At 66.3% G+C, this 18,750-nt stretch overlaps 2 protein-coding genes across 2 annotated transcripts; one reads left to right on the top strand and one right to left on the bottom strand.

The window, feature by feature from the left end:
* Positions 1-1,092: 1,092 nt before the first annotated feature.
* CHST12 (carbohydrate sulfotransferase 12) lies at positions 1,093-12,867 on the bottom strand. Its single transcript, XM_028528210.2, has 2 exons — positions 12,828-12,867; positions 1,093-2,809 (listed from the first exon to the last, which is right to left on the bottom strand). Exon 2 carries the CDS (start codon positions 2,744-2,746, stop codon positions 1,484-1,486), a length of 1,263 nt encoding a protein of 420 aa, XP_028384011.1. The 5' UTR covers positions 2,747-2,809; positions 12,828-12,867; the 3' UTR covers positions 1,093-1,483.
* On the top strand, positions 3,529-13,168 carry LOC114510268 (nascent polypeptide-associated complex subunit alpha, muscle-specific form-like). Its single transcript, XM_028528917.1, has 8 exons — positions 3,529-3,549; positions 3,731-3,842; positions 4,629-4,761; positions 8,689-8,835; positions 9,023-9,091; positions 9,343-9,854; positions 11,783-11,989; positions 12,252-13,168. The coding sequence occupies exons 1-8, from the start codon at positions 3,529-3,531 to the stop codon at positions 13,166-13,168; spliced, it is 2,118 nt and encodes a 705-aa protein (XP_028384718.1).
* Positions 13,169-18,750: the final 5,582 nt, after the last annotated feature.

Below are 18,750 nucleotides of genomic sequence, written 5' to 3'. Positions count from 1 at the left end.
GTAGTTGACTACAAAAGAATGGGGTGGGGGTTAGCAGACCAGGAGGAAGGCCTCTGCTGCCCTTCACTGATCTCCTGCGTCTGCGCCTCCTCCCAGCGGCAGCCCTGGGCAGGGGACCTCCCGGGGGCATCCGGGGCCATCTCTTTGTCACCACTGAGCCGGCCCCAGGCCCAGGAAAACGGAAGGAAGATCTCCGAACATCTCGGCCCTGCTCCTCACACCGAAACCAGCCAAAGACAAGGCGGCACCTCCTCTCCGCCACAGACCCTCGTGCCCCTCACCACCAGGGCCTCTGGCCTGTCCTGCGCCCCTCCTGCCCACGGCTGCCCCCGGGCTGGGCCCCGGCCCCGGCCCCCTGCGCTGCGCTAGTCAACACACACCCAGAGCCACGGGCTCCAGCAGGCCGGCCAGGTCAAGGGCACTCGCACCCAGAAGACCCGAGGGAGGGCTTCCAGGCCTGCAGCCCACCCTCCAGGGACTGGGTGTCAAGGTCCCGACGCCCAAGATTAGGAAGTCAAGGTCAGCTGTGACGCCCCAACACCACGAGATGACGGCACACTTCTCAACAGTTACACAGCCAACTGCAAAGGAACTGCAACCAGACGTCGTGAAAGAGCCTTCCGGACTAGCAGACACCTTAACCGAGTCGGGGCCACCAACCGGGACCACCCAGGGCCATGACGGCCTGGAGGAGCGTCACCGGAGCCGGACCAGGAGAGCCAGGCAGAGCCTCGCCTTGCTGATGGGGCACGCGCACCGTGGACAGACTCCCGCCCCCCATCGCCGGCACGGCACGCCTTCGGTCTGCGGCTCAGACGCGGAGGGAGGCGCTGGAGCTAACGCCCACCTCTGGGGCTGGGGCCGGGGCCGGCACAAAGCCCTGGTCTGACCACCGGCCCACGAGACACGGCCCCCGGTGGAGGGGCGCTCGCTCGTGAGGGCGTGTCTACTGTGTGTTCACAGGCACGGGCGGGCCCGACCGCACATGGGGCCCTCCCTCCCCTCGGTGGCGTCTCCGAGTGTGGCCGCCAGCCGCCATGCGCCGCAGAGCCCCACTGTGCGCCCCTGAAGAACCACACAGGCAGGCGGTGCGAGCAGGTGCAGGATTTACTCCGTCGCTTCCTCCGCCCGTCTCGCATTAAATATCTGAAATATATTAATCTTAAAAAACAGTATCGACACAGTCCTCGGGGAGCACAAGCGACGGGTGAGCAGCAAAGCTGGCTGCCAGACCGCCCGCGGGGGGCTGGGCAGACTGGAGTGTGGCCGAGGCCCGTCCCCGCGTGTCCAGGCCGTGGGGGCAGGGGCGCGGCGGGCCTGTCTGCCACACGCCACACAGGGAGGGGCAGGAGGCCACAGACGCCGGTGCGAGGTGGCCCCAGCTCCCTCCTCGGGACGCGGTGGAGGCCCAGCAGCGGTCACCGCGCGGAGAGCCACGACGCGCCCGGTCCGCGGTGTCCGGGGCCGGAGCCCGCCGCGCGCCTCAGCCCCGGAGCAGGTGCTCGGGCTTGGGGTAGCCGAAGAGCACGAAGTCGGCCTCGTAGAGCTTGTACAGCTGCCGCCGCCAGGCCAGCGGGATCTCGGCGAACCAGTCCTCCTCCCAGCTGCTGGCGGTCCTATTCCGGTAGCTCGGCGGGAAGTGCAGCTGCCCGTCCACCTTGAGCAGCCGCAGCAGCTGGGCGGCGTCCTGGTCCAGCGTCTCCAGCTTGCCCACGAAGTCGTACTCGATCTGGCAGGGGTGGCAGAGCCGGTGCACCTGCCGCCAGTGCTCGTTGAAGGGCGCCAGCTGCTCGGTGCGGGGGTCCAGCAGGTACTGGACGAAGTGGGAGAAGGTGACCCGGAGGCCCGCGCGGAAGGCCTCGCCGACGGAGGCCGGCAGGCTGGTGAGGTTGGCATAGGCGCGCAGCATGGGCACGGCGAAGCGGCGGTAGAAGTCCTCGTTCCGCAGCTCGAACTTGCTGCGGAAGGCGGAGATGAGGCGCACGAAGGGGTCGCGCACAAACAGGAACTTGGTGTACTTCTGCAGCCGGACCTTCATGAGGTGGCGGGAGAGCTTGCCGTAGCGGCGCCAGAACTTGTTGAGGGTCAGGTGGGTGCTGGAGTTGTGCACGAACTCGCGCGGGATGTCCAGCGGGTCGCGGTAGGGCGCGCCGCGGTGCCGCAGGCTGCCGCTGAGCACGATCATCACGCGCTTCCAGTTGGTGCAGGCCACCTTGGGCACGTAGCAGTAGATGGCGCCGTGCCGGTCGTCCACGATGAGGTGGCTCAGCTCGCGGCTGGGGATGTCGTCGAAGGAGCGCTCCTTGGCGGGGAACGCGAGGCTGGCGTTGGCGCAGAAGCCCCGCAGCACGCCCCTGCGCGCGGCCTGCCGCCCGTCGGCGTCCGGGCCCTGCGGCGCGCCCCGGCTGGACCAGTCGTAGCCCCTCACACTCTCCTCCACGCTGCCCGCCTCGGGCCGGCTGGGGGCCGGCGGCGGGGACGGCTCCGCCTTCCTGCCCGGCAGGGCATCCTGCTTCAGGCCGGCGCCACCGAGCAGGCCCTCCAGGAACTGGCCCACGCCGGGCGCCGGCTCCCCCGCGGCAGCCCGCCCGGGGCTGGGGCGGGGCCCCGGGGTGTGCGGCCTGGAGAAGGCCGTGTGCGGGGCGAAGTGCGCGGTGCCCACGCGGTCCCAGTACACGATGATCAGGAGGACCATGAACACGGAGCCCAGGGCCAGCCCCAGGCGGAACAGCCGGGTCGTGGCCATCCTGCGCCGGTGCTCACTCCGGCCGCATGGACAGGTGGAGAGGCTGGCGCCGCGCTCAGGGACCTGCAAAGGCAACAGAGAGCCGAGTTAGAGGCTGGGCCCGCCCGAGGGCCCCCTGCGGGCTCAGGGTCCAGTGGGTGGCGCTGGCGGGTCGGCTGGCACCCAGGTGCTCCTTCCACGAGGCCGTCTGCCGCCCCCTCCGTCCTCCACGCGCTGGGTCTGGTCAGGCTGCCCGACCAGGAGCCCTGGCCTCTCTGTGCACTGTGAGCAACGCTGCCCATAAGGGCCCGAAAGGACGAGTGTGGCTGAGGAGGTGACCAGAGGCCCTCTGTCACTGCCCTGCGGAGAGGAAGCCGGCAGAGCTGTCACTGGGTACAGCGCAGACCGAGGAGAGGAGGCTGGAGGACCAGAGCACAGGGGGTGGCGGGGCGGCGGTGAGAGGGCAGAGCTCAGTGCAGCCACAGTCCAGAGGAGTGTGAAGGTGCCCCCTCCCTCGCAAAGGCTCTTCTGCTGTGTCCACTCAATCCCAAGAAACACTGGAGACAGGCCCCTGGGTGTGGCTGGCATGCCTGTGCATAGTCCCCGCCCCCACCCTGCTCCTCGGGAAGGGCACAGCGCACCCAGGGCTGGCGGGAGGCAGGGAGGGTCCACCCACAGAGGTCAGAGCTCCACTCCGCCCCAGGCACTTCCTCAGATGGGGTGTCTGCTCAACCGCTCGGCTGAAGCGTGCGGACTGAGACGTTGCTGGGGACCCGGCTGGGGATGCTGACTCAGAGACAGCGATGCCCTGGATGCCTGACCAGGTGCGACTCAGGTTCCAGCCAGACAGACAGCCTCACTGCCCCAAGACCTGCCCCTACAACTAAAAACTACAGACAGAACAGTCAGCGAGCACAGGCGGAGGAGGTCTCGGGACCTGTGGGGCGGCACCAGTGGGTTGGCTGGGCCCCTCCTGTCTCCCAACACCCCCCCCCTCCCCGACAGGGTGCTGCAGGAGCCGCCAGCCCCGACAGCCCGCAGCACAGGAAAACACACCAGCTCCCGAGGACAGCCCGGCCGGAGGACAGCCCGGCCGAGGACAGGAAGGGGCGGCCAGGTCCGTGCCCGGAGGCCTCCCTGCCCTGCGCTCCTCGTGAGGGAGCCCTGGGCCCTCGGACGACCTGCCCGAGGGGACTGGCACTGCTGGCCTGGGGGCCTGGGGCCGTGCCTCAGAGTCCCACGGTGTGGCCCGGGGGGGGGGGGGGGGGGGGGGGCTTTGGGTCACACGGGTTTGAAAGGGCTGCAGACCGAGGTCAAGGGTGTGGGGGTCGATACCGATACGATGGAGCTCCAGGAAAGACTCTGTCCGCGGAGAGACTCATGGCCACGGAGCCGTGGTCCCTGAGGCACAAGGTCCCTCGTCCTGTTGGGAGGGCTCAGCTCTGAGCTCACCTGCACTGGGAGGGGCCAACGGGCAGGTCCCCGAGGGGCGCCTCCTGCCCTCCGCCCCACGCCACTGGCTGAGCCTGCCCGGGACCCTGTGCCACGGTGAGCTGTGGCTGCGAGTGTGGCGGCTCGGGGCGCTCTGCGAACCCTTGTGGCAGACGACCCGACCGGGGTCGGCGGGGGGGCAGTCTGGGGACCCCACTTCCTATCGGTGTTGGACATGGGGGAGAAGGGTCTGGGGAGCGGCTCCTGAGGTGGCAGTGACCCGACAACAGAGGCATCTTCTTGGCGCACCCCGCCCTGCTGAAGCCCGACATACCGGCGGAACCACCTCGCTCACGGGCCGGGGCGCCGTGCGGGGAGCTGAGCCCCCACCCCAGGCCCCGAGGCGCCCCCGCACGGACAGCGGTGGCAGGAGGCGGGGGTCGACACTCCGCCCCCTGTCCCTACCCCACAGTGGACGACATGAGCCGTGCAGACACGGTTCAGAAGAGGTCCCTGCTGGGGTCAGGGCGCCCGCTGTCCCCAGGGGCTCGCTTCCCGGAGGCCCTCTCCCTGACAGGGTCCGACCCCCCAGCCAGCAGCCCCAGGTCCGGCCGGCCCTGCCGCCGGCCAACAGGAAAAGTGCTTGTTGTCTCTGTCCTCACGTCCATGGGAGGACAGTGCAGACCCAAACCACAGCGAGACGCCGCCTCACACTCACCACCATGACAGCTCCTTTCTAGAGAGAGAGAGAGAGAGAGAGAGAGAGAGAGAGAGAGATGGAGAGAGAACCGGTGTGGGCGACGGTGTAGAGGAATCAGAACCCTCGCACACACAGTGGGAGAGCAACGGCGCCGCCCTGGTGGAGCATGGTCTGAAGGCCCCGTGGACACCAGACACAGTGTGGCACACCGCTGGCAACCCCATCGCCAGGCTGGGGGCTGCGAGAGCCGAGAGCAGGGTCTGCGCAGCCGCGCTCACCGAGGTGCAGCTCACACGGGGGCCAAAACGAGGAGGCGGTCCTCGTGTCCACTGAAGGACAAACACACACGTGAGCTGTCCACGCAACGGGACCGTGCTCGGCCTCAGAAAGGACCCGCCGCAGGCTCCGCCGCGGACGAGCCTGGGGACAGTGTGCGCCGTGACATAAGCCAGACACGGGAGGACACGCACTGTGTGACACCACTCACAGAGGGCCCGGAGGGCCACGGCCACAGAGACGGGAGGCGGGGGTGGTGGGGTGGCGCCAGGGGCCGGGGACGCGGGTGAGAATTCCGCGAGGACAGGGGCTCGGTCTGGGAAGGCGAGAACGCTCTGGAGACGAGCACCTTGCTGCCCCCGCGCTGGACACTCACAGAGGGTCGAGGTGGAATATTTCACGTCGGGGGGGGGGGGTTTGCAGTAAAACACGGGGAAATGAGTCAGAGCTGTAACAAGGACTCGGCGACACTTCCGACCGACGCTGTTGAATGCACCGAGTGTCCAAAAAGAAACCAAACAAAGGCTTAATGCGGCAGAACATCGAAACGGGGGCCAAACCTGGAGCCCGACGCCGAAGCCACGCTCCCCCCCGACACCTTCGGCAGAGCTCGCGGCTGGCTGCGCCTGGAATCAGTGCGTGAAACGGGGTTACCGTTACTGTTCTGAACACTCATGACGGCGGGGGGGGCGGGGCGTGAAAACAAGCCAGGACCTCCCCTCCCCTCCGGCCAGCCCAGACCTGGGCCTGGGAGGCCGTGCGGCTGCCCCGGGCCCGGGCCCCCCCGGAGAGCGGCCAGGGGCCAGGCTTGCCTCGGGGCGGTGCGGCCAGGGCTCTCCGAGTAAGTCAAGGCGCGGAGCACCCGGTGCTGCGCTGAGCCCACGTTCCTCTGTAACATCAGGGCACAAGGGCGCCGGGCGGTCCTCTGCGCCGTCGCCTCCAGCCTCAGGCACGCCACACGAACGAGCAGCAGGTGTGGGGCCGAGCCGGCGGGGGGGGGGGGGGGGGGGGGGGCGGGGCTGAGTCCTTGCAAAGCGCAGCACTGCGGGGCCTCGGACCCGCGCGGCCCCAGGCTCAGGGTCTGAGAGCCACGGAGAGGGGCCACGGGACGGCAGCCCCACAGGCCCTCCTCTTCAAAGGGGTCAGCTAGGAAGGTGCCAGGGCAGGGCGGCTGAGGCGGAGGTCTCGGCAGCAGCCCCTGCTCTCTGGGGGGGGGGGGGGAGCCCGGGGACACCCTGCCTCAGGCACGCCAGGGACGGCACCGGCCTCGCACAGCAGTCCTTCACCCAGGAAACAAGGGCAGTTTCCACACTCAGGTCTCCCTCCACTTCAGATGTGGCCGACACAAGCCCGCAAGTGTGGAATGACCTCCCACCGGGAGGGCCCCACCTGGCCGGAAGCTGCATGCCTGGGGCCAGTCTTCCCCCAGGGCTCCGTCAAACGCCCCTGTCGCCGCTACCGACGAGGGAACCCAGTGAGGTGCGAGCCCCGGTGCCCCGGCTGGCGGCAGAGCTGTGCGCTGGCTGCCCACGCGAGGCTGCTGGACTGAAGGAGCCTTCCCGCCAACAGCGGGCAGGCTGCGGGGCTGAGCCCCTGACTTTCGGGGTGTCGTGCTGACAGTCGCCCCGTGAGACCCGTGGAAGGGCACTCCCCACGCTCTTCAGCAGAGCGGACGACTCCGTACCCAAAGGTCAAGGGGCGCGCTGCTTGACCTTACGTGTGTGCACGCGACTGAGCTGCAGGCGGCCCAGGGAGCGGTCGCACGTTACCCCACGTTAGAGGGGGCCCAAGGCCCCGGCCGGCCGGCACAGCACCGAAGAAGCACGGAGAGTGGGAGACGGATGCCCCCCCGACCTCGAGGCCCACTGGTATGCACGGTGGTCGGCAGTGCGGGGCGGGCCCAGCCGAGCTTCCTCGTCGACACGCAGAGATGAAGGGGAGGGGGAGGCGTTCCGGGGCCAGGGCCGGTCTCTGCCAGCGGCCTGGGACGCAGCTCACACCTGCGTGTCCAGCCCCCGCCTACGGCCCACGGACAAGGGAGGCCTGTGCTCCCGAGCGGCCGAGGGTGGACACGAGACGCTGGCGGCGGCGGCGGCTGCCGCAGAGCAAAGCGCTGTCTCTGCACCGTGCCGCTGCCCGGACCCTCCGCCTTCACCAGACCCCCGTCTGTCCCGCTGAGACAGACCACGCGATTCTCGTTGTTCTCACGCTCCCCGCCAACAGGCAGCCACTGGCAGCCGAAGACTGCGGGTTTCAAACAGACTTTACAATGAAAACAGTTCATATGCTTCCAAAAGTGCTGCTACAAGGGCCTGAATATTAGTTTACTTCATCCTCACACGAACTATGATGAAATCGAGACAAAACACACAACTTGCCGGAGTCCACAGAGTCAGGAACCGCCCAGAGCCGGCCCGGAGCCCGGGCAGCCAGAGGGAGGGCCCTCCTCCCCAGACACCGCGCCGCACGGCCGCCTCTCCAGGCCCCATCTGCGCGGACGGCTTGGTGTTCAGTGGACATTCAGCCTCTTACGACCTCTGCCTCTGAGAGAGCCCCCCTCTCCTTGCCCGGAGACCTGAGCTGCGCTCGGGGGTGCAGGGTGAAAGGCAGGGGAACCCTCCTGGCCCTCCGGCCCCACAGGCGCCGCAGGAGGCAGAGATCCCCCAGGCTCCCGCCAGGGCCGATGGCAGAGCTCTGGAAAGTTCCTGTGAGCGGCCTCCGTGTCTGCCCTCTGCGCCCCTGCCCTCCAGCCCTGCAGCGGACGCTTCGGGGCCAAGTTAACCCCCCCACCGTGAGGCAGGCCCGCTGCCCGCACACGGCTTGTTTGTTTACGAAGAAACTACTCTGCTCGTGCTCCGCCCGCCGGCAGCCCAGCCCCCCCCCCGCCCCCCACCGGCAGCCCCCACCCGGCAGGGCGGCCAAACAGCAGTGAGTAATAGACGCCGCCCTGCCGGAGCGGGAGGTGGCGACGCACGGCCTGGCGGGCCTGGGCGAGCCCTGAGCCCGGACTTGGCCTTGGGAGTGAAGTGGCTCCCTGCAGAGCGGGGCCCACGGCTCCCCCAGCCGGCTGTCCGCCCCCGCTGGTCCCCGAGGCCCAGCGACACCTCGGTAGACCGGACACTGGCGCACGCGTGCCGGACCCACGTTCTGGAGTCAGATTTCACCTTCCCAGGGGACAGGCCGAGCATCTACCAAATCCCCTGCTCCTGCCAGGACTCAACTATCTGCCGTGTGGTGTCAGGCTCTGGAACCCAAGCAACTCGCTTCTCAGACTCAAGTCAGTTCGGAAAGATTGTGTCGGGGTGAGATAATGATAATGAATGTTGCCACAAGTAGTTCAAGAACCTGCCTGAGGCTTTACCCCAGAAACGCATCCGGTCTCAAAACCCGCAGCCCCCCGCTGCCCCGCCCCCCATCCCGCAGTGGCAGGACTGGCCCCCCCTCTTCCGCTCCAGCCACCAGAGCCCACGGCCCCCCACGAGCAGCCCCGACAGCGGCCTGCGACAAGCCCACGAGTGGAGTCCTCTGACCTCGTCCCCTCCTCTGTCCCCACAAGGGCCTCGCAGTTCCTCAGCACCACCGGCTGTGCCCCCACTGCCCGGCCCACCGCCGGCACCGTCCTCTGCCGGGACCCCTCCCGCGGGGGAGCCCTGGGGCTTGACCCCACACCTGCTTCTGACCTCTGCTCGACTCCTCCTCCTCAGTGAGGGCTGCCCAGCCCACCTCCCCCCATCCCCCGCCCCCACAGCACCCGCTGCTTCGCCAGGTCCCCGCCAGCGCTATGTGCTCACTGGCTCACCCACTCACTGCCCACCGCCCTGGCCCTCTCGGCTGGAATGGGGTCTGGCATGCAGCAGGCGCTCAACGAGGCGTTCTCGTGCTACCGACAGCAACAACAGCGACAGCAGACGGAGGAACACGGCGGCCCTGACTTCATCATTTAGGAAGCTGGCGGACAGGTAAAGGAGGGTTCCCAATGCTATTTCCTTGACTTTTGGAAGCAGGCAAAAATCCCGTTATAACAGATGAAAAGAAGAAAAAAGCTGAAGACAGTGCCGAACCTCCGACACATAGCCGCAGCCACCCGCAGCCACCCGCAGCCGGGGGACAGGAAGCAGGGAACAATGGCAACACGAAGAGGAAGCAGAGACAAGTGCTCGCTGACTGATAAGAGGGGGCTGGCGAGTGGCCCCCCCCCCCCGCCCCCCAGGCAGGGCGAGGGCCTCCGCTTTCCAGCGGAAGTGTGCTGCGCCCCGTCCTCACTTTCACCCACGTGCTCTGGGTCAAACCGTTCCGGGGAGCGCGCCACCAAAAACAGCAGCGCCCACCTGTCCCCAGGACCCACCTCCACCCTGCACCCCCTCTTCGCCGCCGCATCTCTGGGAGCTCTCGCCGTTCCCCTCCTGCCTGAGTGGCGGCCCCGGGGCAGCAGCAGCCGTCCGATTCACCCACGGCCTGCCACCCCCGGCCCTGCCCTGGCCGCCCGCACGGCTTCTCCTGACGGGCGTGCCGTCACTCCCACCGGGGCACGCTCAGCGACCTGCACGCCCACTGCCGCGTGCGGGCTGTCACAGCTGACCCCGCAGCACCCCGTCACGCGTGTTCTGCCCCCACCTGAGGCCCCATTTTCCCGGGAAGGAACCCCAGCCCTGGTTCCCGTGTACTCACCCCCCCACCCCCGGCCCCAGCGTCTGAACCCCCTCCCCAGACGTCCCAGCGCAGGTGCCCGGTCAGTTCCACCTTCCCCCAAACCCTTTCCAGCATCCTCTGGCCAGCCCGGGCCCCGAGGGGTCTGGTGTCCACGCCTGGTGCCCGGCGGGCGGCCTGGCCTCTGGGGCCCGCCCAGAGCCTTCCCCTCTCCTCCCAGGAGACCCCGTCCGCTCCAGCCGTCTCTCCAGACCCTCCGCCTGGCTGGGACACCGCACGCCTGCCGGGCACTGCCTTACAAGGTCTCGAGAGGTTCCTTCTGGGAGCGCGTCTGAAGACATCTCTCCTCCACCCTCCTTTGCCTCAGTGCGGAGCTCAAGACTGAACAGTGCTCCCTCCGAATGCTGAACGCCATTTCTCTGGTCTGCCGGCTCCCACTGCTGCTGCGGAGGGTCCCCACGCCGTTTCGCCTCCTCCCGTGGTGGCCCGCTGCCGTCACTCTCCCTCTAGGAGCCAGCACAGCCTTCTCTGGCCCCGAGTGCTGAGACGCCACAACAGTGTGCCCCGGGGTGGGTGTGCACGGCTCCCCAAGTTCCGGGGGGGCCCACGGCTGCAGAGGCACTTCCACACAAAGCCCGTGCTGCCCTGACTCGCACCCGGCACCCTCACTGCCCGCACTTGCTGCCCGCACGCCACCCGGCGGGGAGCTGGACCCTCGGGAGAGTGAGGGACACCTGCGTCTCCGTCTGAGCTGCCGGCCCCTCGGGCCCCTCGGCGGGACAGGCCCGCTGCCAGGGAGCTACCTCGTGCCATTCTGCCAGCGAGCTCATCCCACGTCCTTCCTTCCCCTTCCCTGTCTCCCTATTTTCTCACCTTCTCTCTCACTGAAATCACTGTCCAGCTCTCAGGCTCCTGATCCGACCCTGCCGAGTTCCTTCCCTCTCACTGTGCCTCCCTCCGCTCTCCGGTTCCTCCTCCGAAGCTCCTCGTCCTTCTCTCCCCCCACCTCCTCCCCCGCCCCCCCCCCCCCCCGGCCCCAGTGTTCACCTCTGCCCCTGCCCTTCACACCCAGGGCTTCCCCTGGGCACTTTGCTCTTCCATTCAGAGTGTCCCGCTCGTGCGTGCCGTATGTGTGAGCCATGTTCGTCTCCACGCATGCACAAGTGGCAGCTCGCTTTCCACGGCCTCTCCCTGCACACCCTCCGCCTGCAGGCGTGTTCTGGCCTCTACCTCCCACGTCCACCAGAGGGTCCCCTGGCCGTCTGCTCCTATATAAGGGGTGGGGGGGGGGGTCTAAAGGACCCTGGAAGCTCTGTACCCCGGGGGGGGGGGGGGGGCAGGGGTAGCCGTCATGAGCCTCGTTAGTCAGTGCTCCAGCTGGGCCTCCAAACTGGGGGCCCCGATGCCCCTGTTTCCCGGCCTTTGCTCTGGGGCCGCTCAGAGGCTCCGCCGCGCTGCTGCCTGGAGGGAAAGGCAGCTGGCCGGGCTCCGGGCGCCCAGCAGCCCCCGGTCCTGCTCGGAAGTGCGCTCCTCTCCCCTGAGCAGCTGGGCCTGGCGCTTCCCGCCCCAGCTGAGAGATTTCGAAAGTCCTCTCCGCAGCTACAGAAACCCCCACGGCTGGGTTAACTGCAGGAAGGATGGAGTTGCTGTGTCAGTTGTGCTCAGCCCATCTGCTGGCAAAGCCACCACCCTGGCCGCAGCCACACACCCACCGAGTAGGTGCGAAACTGCCCAACTGCCACTCTCTGGAGGGGGGGAGACCATGTCAACCATCAAAACCAAAGATGACAGTTCTTTTGAGACGAGGAACTAGCTACATTTGTTTCAGGGCATCAATGGCCGGTGGCAACCAGCCCACCAGGTGCGTTTCTGCAGCTATGTAGAAAGTGGCCTTCGTGCAGCCACACCACGAGCCTTAAAGACACTGAAGTCCTGTGCGGGTCCCTGAAAATGGCCAGAGGACAGAAAATAGAAAAATTAAAAATAACCGGTCTCTTCCGCAGAAACGGCACTTCGGCCTGGGACCTTTGTGGACCAGAACCGCCGCCCGCCCTCCCACGCGCGTGTCCGCAGGGTGGCCTCCGTGGACACCCCTCCGCCCTCTGCCGGGGCACACGGCACCCGGGGGGCCCAGACACCGCACACAAATCAGCCGCGCTCCGCCCGCGCCGGGCCCAACTCCTCGCGGCTGCCAGCTCCGTCCTCGAGTCGTGAGTCCTGGCCCCACGGAGCCCCCCGGCCCGCGCCCCCGCCCCACGCCCCTGGACCGCGCCCCGCTCGGGCCCCACCCCCCGCAGCCCGCACTCGCGCGCTCTGGCCCGGGCTCCGGGGGCGGCCGCGTCCCCCGCACCCCGCCGCCTCCCGCGGGAGGGGGGAGGCTCCGCTCGCTCGGCGTCCCGCGCCCTTCCCGCCCCGGCAGCCCCTGCCGCCCTCGCCGCGGAAAACTTCGCGGCGCCGCGCGCGCCCCCCTAGGGGGCGCCCAGGTCGCCGCGCCGACGAGCAGGGCGCGCCCGCGCGCGGGTCGCAGCCCCGAGCCCGGCCTGCAGGAGCCGGGCGGCCCCTGGACCGCCGCCCGCGGCCCCTGCGCTCCCCTCCCTCCGGGCACCGGCCGGCGCGCGGCCGCGCAGAGGGGCCCCTCGCTGGCCCGCGGGGCGGCCCGGGCCCCGCACGTGCGGCCGGTCCCCCGCGGGAGGCACCTGCCCCGCTGCGCCCGCAGCCCGGTCTCCCGCGGGGGACCGGCCGGCGCGCCCCGCTCCCTGCCCCGCGCCAGGCGGCGCCCCGGCGCGCCCAGGCTCGCGGGCCACGGCCCGGCGGCCCGGCGGCCGGCTGGAGAGCGGGACCCCCGCCCGGGCCGAGCCGCGGCTCCCGCGGCGGCCGGCTCAGAGAGGGCGCGCGCCGGGCCAAGGTCGCACAGCGGCCGGCGCGGGGTTCGGCCGGGGCGCCGCCCGACCCTCCGGGGGGCGGAGGGGGGCAGGGACGGCCCGGCCGCCGGGAGCCCGCCGCGCGCCCCGAGCCCCGCGCCCCGCGCCCCGCGACCCCGCTCCTCACCTCCCCTCAGGCCGCCGCCGCCGCTGCCTCGCGACCCTCGGAGGCCACCCCTCCGCCGGCCCCGCCCCCGGCTTCGCAGCCCCGCCTCCGGCTCCTCGTCTCGCGAGAACTCGGGACCCTTCAACGCACCCACCCTGAGCGCGCCTGCGTCCTCCGCTCCGCGCCCCGCCTCCCAAACCAGTGCCATGTGGCGCCGTATTTACGACCAGCGATGGGCCCCGCCCCCTTCCTCAGCAGCCAATCCTGCCCTGCGGGCCCCGGCGTTGGCTCCGCCCCCAGCGGCCCGGGCCCCCGGAGCAGTGCGGCGCCCACGCACGATGGCTGTCAGTGCAGCCGGCTGAGACCAGGCTGCGGCTGCAGCCTGCACGGTCTCGCTAACCGGCACTGAGGCGGCGCCTGCCGTCTGCGGCACCCGCCCGCGCGCAGGGCCTCGTGAGGCTGCCGTGGACTCGCTGTGCCACCTTGGGGAAGCGACTGACCTCTCTGCGGTGCTCTCCAAGTCAGCCACCGAGAGCCACGGTGCAGGGACCCAGTGAGGCCCCGGGGAACGAGGCCTGTGCGTGCCTAGCAATGCGCGGCTGGCTGGCCGTTGCTCTGAGCATCCCTTATTTTATAATTGTGGTTAATGCACCCAAGTTACCATCTTCACCATTTTTAAGTGCGCAGTTCGGTGCCGTTAAGTACAGAACTTTTTCAGTTAGCGATGTTTTACGTGGTTCCTGCCTCTGGACAACAACCGGGGACCGACCAAAACCCAGACAGTTGCGGGAACCGAACCCGCGGCCTTTCTCTTTGCCGGCCGACGCCCAACCCACCGAGCCACGCCGGCCAGGGCGGCGGCTGTCTTCTGATGGAAGGAAGGCTGCGTCTTCTTCACTCCTTCCCCAGGCAGCGCTCAGACACGGAGAGTTCCCGCTGCTGGGCCCTGCAGACCCGGCAGCGGCAGCGGAGGAGCCAGGAAGGCCCTCCTGCAGCTTCACTTCTAATGGGGGAGACAGCAACAACAAAAGGAAAGTACTGCCCTGGCCGGTGTGGCTCAGCGGGTTGAGCGCCAGCCAGCGAACCACAGGGTTTGATGGTTCGATTCCCAGCCAGGGCACATGCCTGGGTTGTAGGCCAGGTCCCCAATAGGGGTCCTGGGAGAAGCAAACACACACTGATGTTTCTCTCCCCCTCTTTTCCCCTCCCTTCCCCTCTCGAAAAATAAATAAATAAAATCTTAAAAAAGAAAAGAAAAGAATGTACCAACCTCTCCTTTGCATCCATTCTCCCCCTTAGCATGAAAATAGCCAGCCCCGTATCCTGTACCCACCTACCCCCCAGCTACCACCTCCTCAGCCAGCCTCTGGAGGCCCAAGTCCCATTCCCCTCGGCCCCACTCACGCCTCTGCCTGGAAGGAGGCTCCTCCAGCCGGCAGGCTCCGGGTGGCAGAGGGCAGGAGCACGCAAAGGCAGAGATGTCAGTCACCATCTGGTCGTTACATTGGGTGGTAGGTGACAGGCCGTGCCGTGTTATTCGCAGGGTTCAACGCCTACAGATGCAGCAGCTGCTGTGGTGTGCTGTATGTGTGTGAGTTTACTGGGGCCGCCGCAGCAAAGTTCCACAGACGGGGTCGCTTAAACGCCAGAAATGTAATCTCTCAGTTCTGGAGGCTGGGGTCCAAGGTCAAGGTGTGGGCAGGGTGGGCTCCTTCTGGGGCGGGGAGGGGGAGAAGTGCTTCCAGGCGCCTTCCCTGGCTTGTCAGTGGCCGTCTCCTTCATGTGTCTTCTCCATCAGCTCCCCTCTGTGCATTTCTGTCTCTGTGTCCACATTCTCCCGTTTTTATAAAAATACAGTTGTACCGGACGAGGGCCCACCCTAATGACCGCACTTGAACTTGATTTCATCTGTAGATATCCTGGTTCCAAATAAGGTCACTTTCAGAGGTGCTGGGGTCAGGACTCCAACGGTTCTTTTTTTCTTTTTTTTTCCAGAAGGACACAATGTAGCCTATAATACTTATATAGTAACCCCCTTTTAAAAGGTGGTTTCCACTACATGTATGTCAGAATGGTTAAAATACACGTGTACATGCACAAACCCAGCCAACACCACGTGCTGGCGAGGATGCACAGCAGCGGGAGCTCCCTACACTGTTGGGAGGAAGGCAAAATGGCTTAGCCATTTGGGAAACATTCCGGCAGTTTCTTAAAGAGCTAAACCTAAGTCTAACATGCAACCCCCACACTGGTTCCTCGGTATTTACCTAAGAGAAATAAAGACCTAAGAAATTGACCCAAGAGAAATACATTTGCACAAAAAAAAAAAACATATGTGACAGTTCTTAGTGGCTTTATTCACAATCGCCCCCACCTGGGAACAGCCCCAAACCTTCGGCTGGCAAATGAGCAGGCAAGCAAGCTGTGGTGCATCTGGACGCCGAACCCGTCTCAACAACACAAGAAACAAGCTGTCAAAGCACAAAGCAACGGAGACAAAACTCAGGTCCGTCCTGCTGTGTGAAGGAAGCCCAACTCCAAGCAGGAGATGCTGTGTGATCCCACTGAGGTGGCACTCTGGGAAAGGGACAGGTACTTTCCTTCCAGGGACGGGGGTTGGCAAGGGGTTGGCCAAGAAAGGAGTGAGGAAACTGGAGGCGATGGGACCATCGGTACCTGGAATGTGGTGAGGATAGCTACGTGGCTACAGGTTTGCCAAGACTCAGGCTGGCAAGGATACATTTTGTCCTATGTAAATTACACCTCCATTAAACAATATATAAAATGTAACTTCTCCAGCCCAGATTTAGCTCATCGGGAAGAAGTAGTACAGATTGTTCATCCAGCAAGCCTGGGTCAGAGATGCTCAGTTAGCATTTCTGCGAGGTCAGCCATTCCCAGACCACCCTGAAATGGGGCACAGAGGGGCACGGGTGCCTCCGGTAAGATAAAAGGGCTCGGGGCCACATAAGAGGGCCACACAGGAAACACAATTCCGTGTCTAATCGGAGCCGGAGGGCTCAGCCAGGCTCTTTGTGGGGCAGCACGAGCTGCGGGTTTTAGTCTCCCTGCAAGTTCTCCGGTGCCTGGGAGGGTTGGTAAAGGCGGGTTTGAGTTAAATGGGGGTTCAGGCTGCCAGGAGCCAGAATACCACACCGTGAAAGCCTTTGCACAAAACTGTTTGGTGAGCCCGGGACAGGAGGAGGGGCGGGTGAGGGCCCCCGCTAGGGGAACTGGGGTGGGGGAGGAAAAAGGAGAACAGCCGGGGAATGGGGACCTGGTCCCCTTTTGGGGTGGTGAAATGTTTGGGGAACCAGATAGGGTCAGTGTTTGCACAACATTGTGAATGTGCTAAATGACCCCTGAATTGCTCACTTTAAAAAAACGGTGTAATTTGTCATGTCAGTTTCACCTGGATTAAAACACACACATCTCCTCTGGAATAGCTACATAGTATCCTCACAGAGGAGGCGGCAGAGGCTCGGAGAAGTTAACGAACCAACCGCACACAGATGTGTAAGTGACAGTCTGGACCAGAAGCCAAATTCGGGGCTCCAGAGCCACAAGCCCACTGCGCTGCAGTGACCCCGTGACCCGGAGGGCACCTGCTCTGAGGGCCTGTGAGCAGGCCAGCTGCTCCCTGGAGACACCCCCATGGTGACTTTCACCGCCCTGCTCATGGCCCAGATCCCTTTCGAGTGCGGGTGGATCCCTGCTGGCTGCCTTTCCCGGCAGGAACGTTGTTGGCTGCAGCCCCTCACCCCACCCCACCCCACCCCCTTCAGGGCCCCTGGCTCCCTGTGCAAAGGCCTCCCCAGGGCTGACCACAGCCCAGCCCGGTCGCTGGGCCTCAGCCTGAGTTATTGCGATGTCCCCTACAGATGACGGCAATTTCTGGTTTCATAACCAGCATTGCAACAGAAAGAAAAGATAGGAGCGCTGTGGCCGGGGCTGGGGAAAGTCAGCGGCTGATAGAGCGAGCCGCCTGCCTGCAAGGGCCCGAGTCTCTGGGTGTTCGGATCAGGGGTTCCCAGGAGAAGGGAGAAACTCAGAGAATTGGTATGAGGGTTGCAGACTCAGCTTGCCTCTTTCTAGGGCAATGGGAAAATCTGGGGGACCGGACAGGAGCCTCATGAGCAGCCCTGAGCTCCAGGGCCCTTGGCCCCACACAGGCTCACCTCCCACCCGCCCTGCGGCTGTCTCAGGGGGCGTGTCTTGCCTGCAGGGTGGGGTGGGCCTCCACAGGGGACAGGGGACAGGGGACAGGGGAGGTAGAGAGTACTGGCCCTGATGTGGGGCGCTCGCCCGCCCTGCGTAACCTCACAGGGGCTTCCGTCTCCTTATCTGTGTAACGGCTCCGGTGGTTCCCCTTTCCCAGGGAGGGGGGTGGCCCCTGGCTCTGTACTCCGAGGAGGAGGACAGCGGAGTCAGCTGTGCCGGTCTAGGCAGCCTGTCTGCTGGGGGGCCTGCCAGGTCGCCCCCTGCTGACCGCCCCCGTCTCAGGGAGACAGACCACCTCCTTGGTCTTGCTCCTCCGGCTGCCCGTGCCGGGGTTTGAACCCAGTGGAGGCTGAGCGGGCACCACCGAGCTGAGAGGAATGATGTGTCCATTGTTCTTCTTAGGGCCGTGAGAAACAACCTCTGGACCTTCATGAAATCCGGATAAAGCGCCATCGGCTCACCTTCCTTTTCCACCTGGGCAAGTGCTCGGCCCCTCAGAACGCACAGAAAGCCCTTAGCGAAGAGGCCGGGCCCAGGGTCCCCAGCACCACCGGTCCCCCTGGAGCAGGTGGCCCAGGCCCAGGGGGTCCTCGTGAAGCAGTTCTGCCTCGGCCCGGGCCCTGAAGCAGACCCCGAGGTGGGGTGCAGCGGTGTATTCGGGAAGCACCGGATCCAGGCACCAATGGGTCTCAGTCCCTGTGGTTGTGCACCAGTGTGGGGAGGCTGCCCCCATCCTATGGTGGGGGTGGGGTGGGGTGGAGTGGGAGGGGGTGCCCGCACCTTGCACAGGAGCAGCACCTGGGCGCAGGTGTGCACAGAGAGGACCCGAGGAGGGCGGGGCCTCCCTGCACCTGGCCTGTCCTCCCGGCCAACCTGCCCACCCCTGTGCAGGACGCAGGTGCCTCGCCCCACTGCACCCGTTCCCACTGCTGCCCGGATGGGACCACAGGACGGCAGACGGCTGGAGGCCGGAGGTCAAAGTGTGGGCCTGCCGTGTGCTCCCTCCCGGGGCTCCAGGGGCCGGTCCTTCCCACCTCACCCAGCTTCTGGGGGCCCTGGGTGTGCTTCGGCTCTCGGCCGCGTCACCCTGGTCCCTGTCTCCGTGGTCCCAGGGCCATCGCCCGGCTGTGCGCTTGTGTCCTCTCCTCTCACGAGGACACTTGCCTCCGGATTTGGGGCCCGCCCTCAATCCAGGGCGGTCTCATCCCCAGATCCTTCACGGATTACGTCTGCAGAGACTCGATTTCCAAACCAAGTCACATGCAGAGGTTCCAGGGACAGGCACTTGGCAGAGGAAGAGGAAGATGACCCTCTGGGCCTGGCGCCAACCTTCCAGGAAGGCGGATGTGCTGAGTTCACGGGCAAAACACAGCCCTCTCCCTCCCGGAAGGGGCCCCCGGGGCTGGCCTGCTCCTCACCCGGCCCTCTGCGTGCCCTCACAGATAGGGGCACAGGTATTCACACACATGCATGCACACAGATGCACACAAGCGCACTGGTACAGACAGGCGTGCACACACCGCACAGAGACACACTCACACACACACAAAGCACCAGTGTGCACACCCACGGGCCCACCCACGGGCCTGGCAAGGGACGCTGAAACCCCAAGGACTTCAACCCGGGGCCCTCCGCTCCAGAACCGTGGGGAGAAGCCTTTCCGAAGGGGGACTCCAGCCCCTCCTCATGCCCCCCCGCCCCCAGCCGTGGCTTTGACTTCAAA

This window comes from Phyllostomus discolor, chromosome 13 (assembly GCF_004126475.2).
Source record: "Phyllostomus discolor isolate MPI-MPIP mPhyDis1 chromosome 13, mPhyDis1.pri.v3, whole genome shotgun sequence".
NCBI classification, from domain to species: domain Eukaryota; kingdom Metazoa; phylum Chordata; class Mammalia; order Chiroptera; family Phyllostomidae; genus Phyllostomus; species Phyllostomus discolor.
Note: the sequence above shows the minus strand (reverse complement) of the source record. Positions and strands in the feature narration are given on the sequence as shown.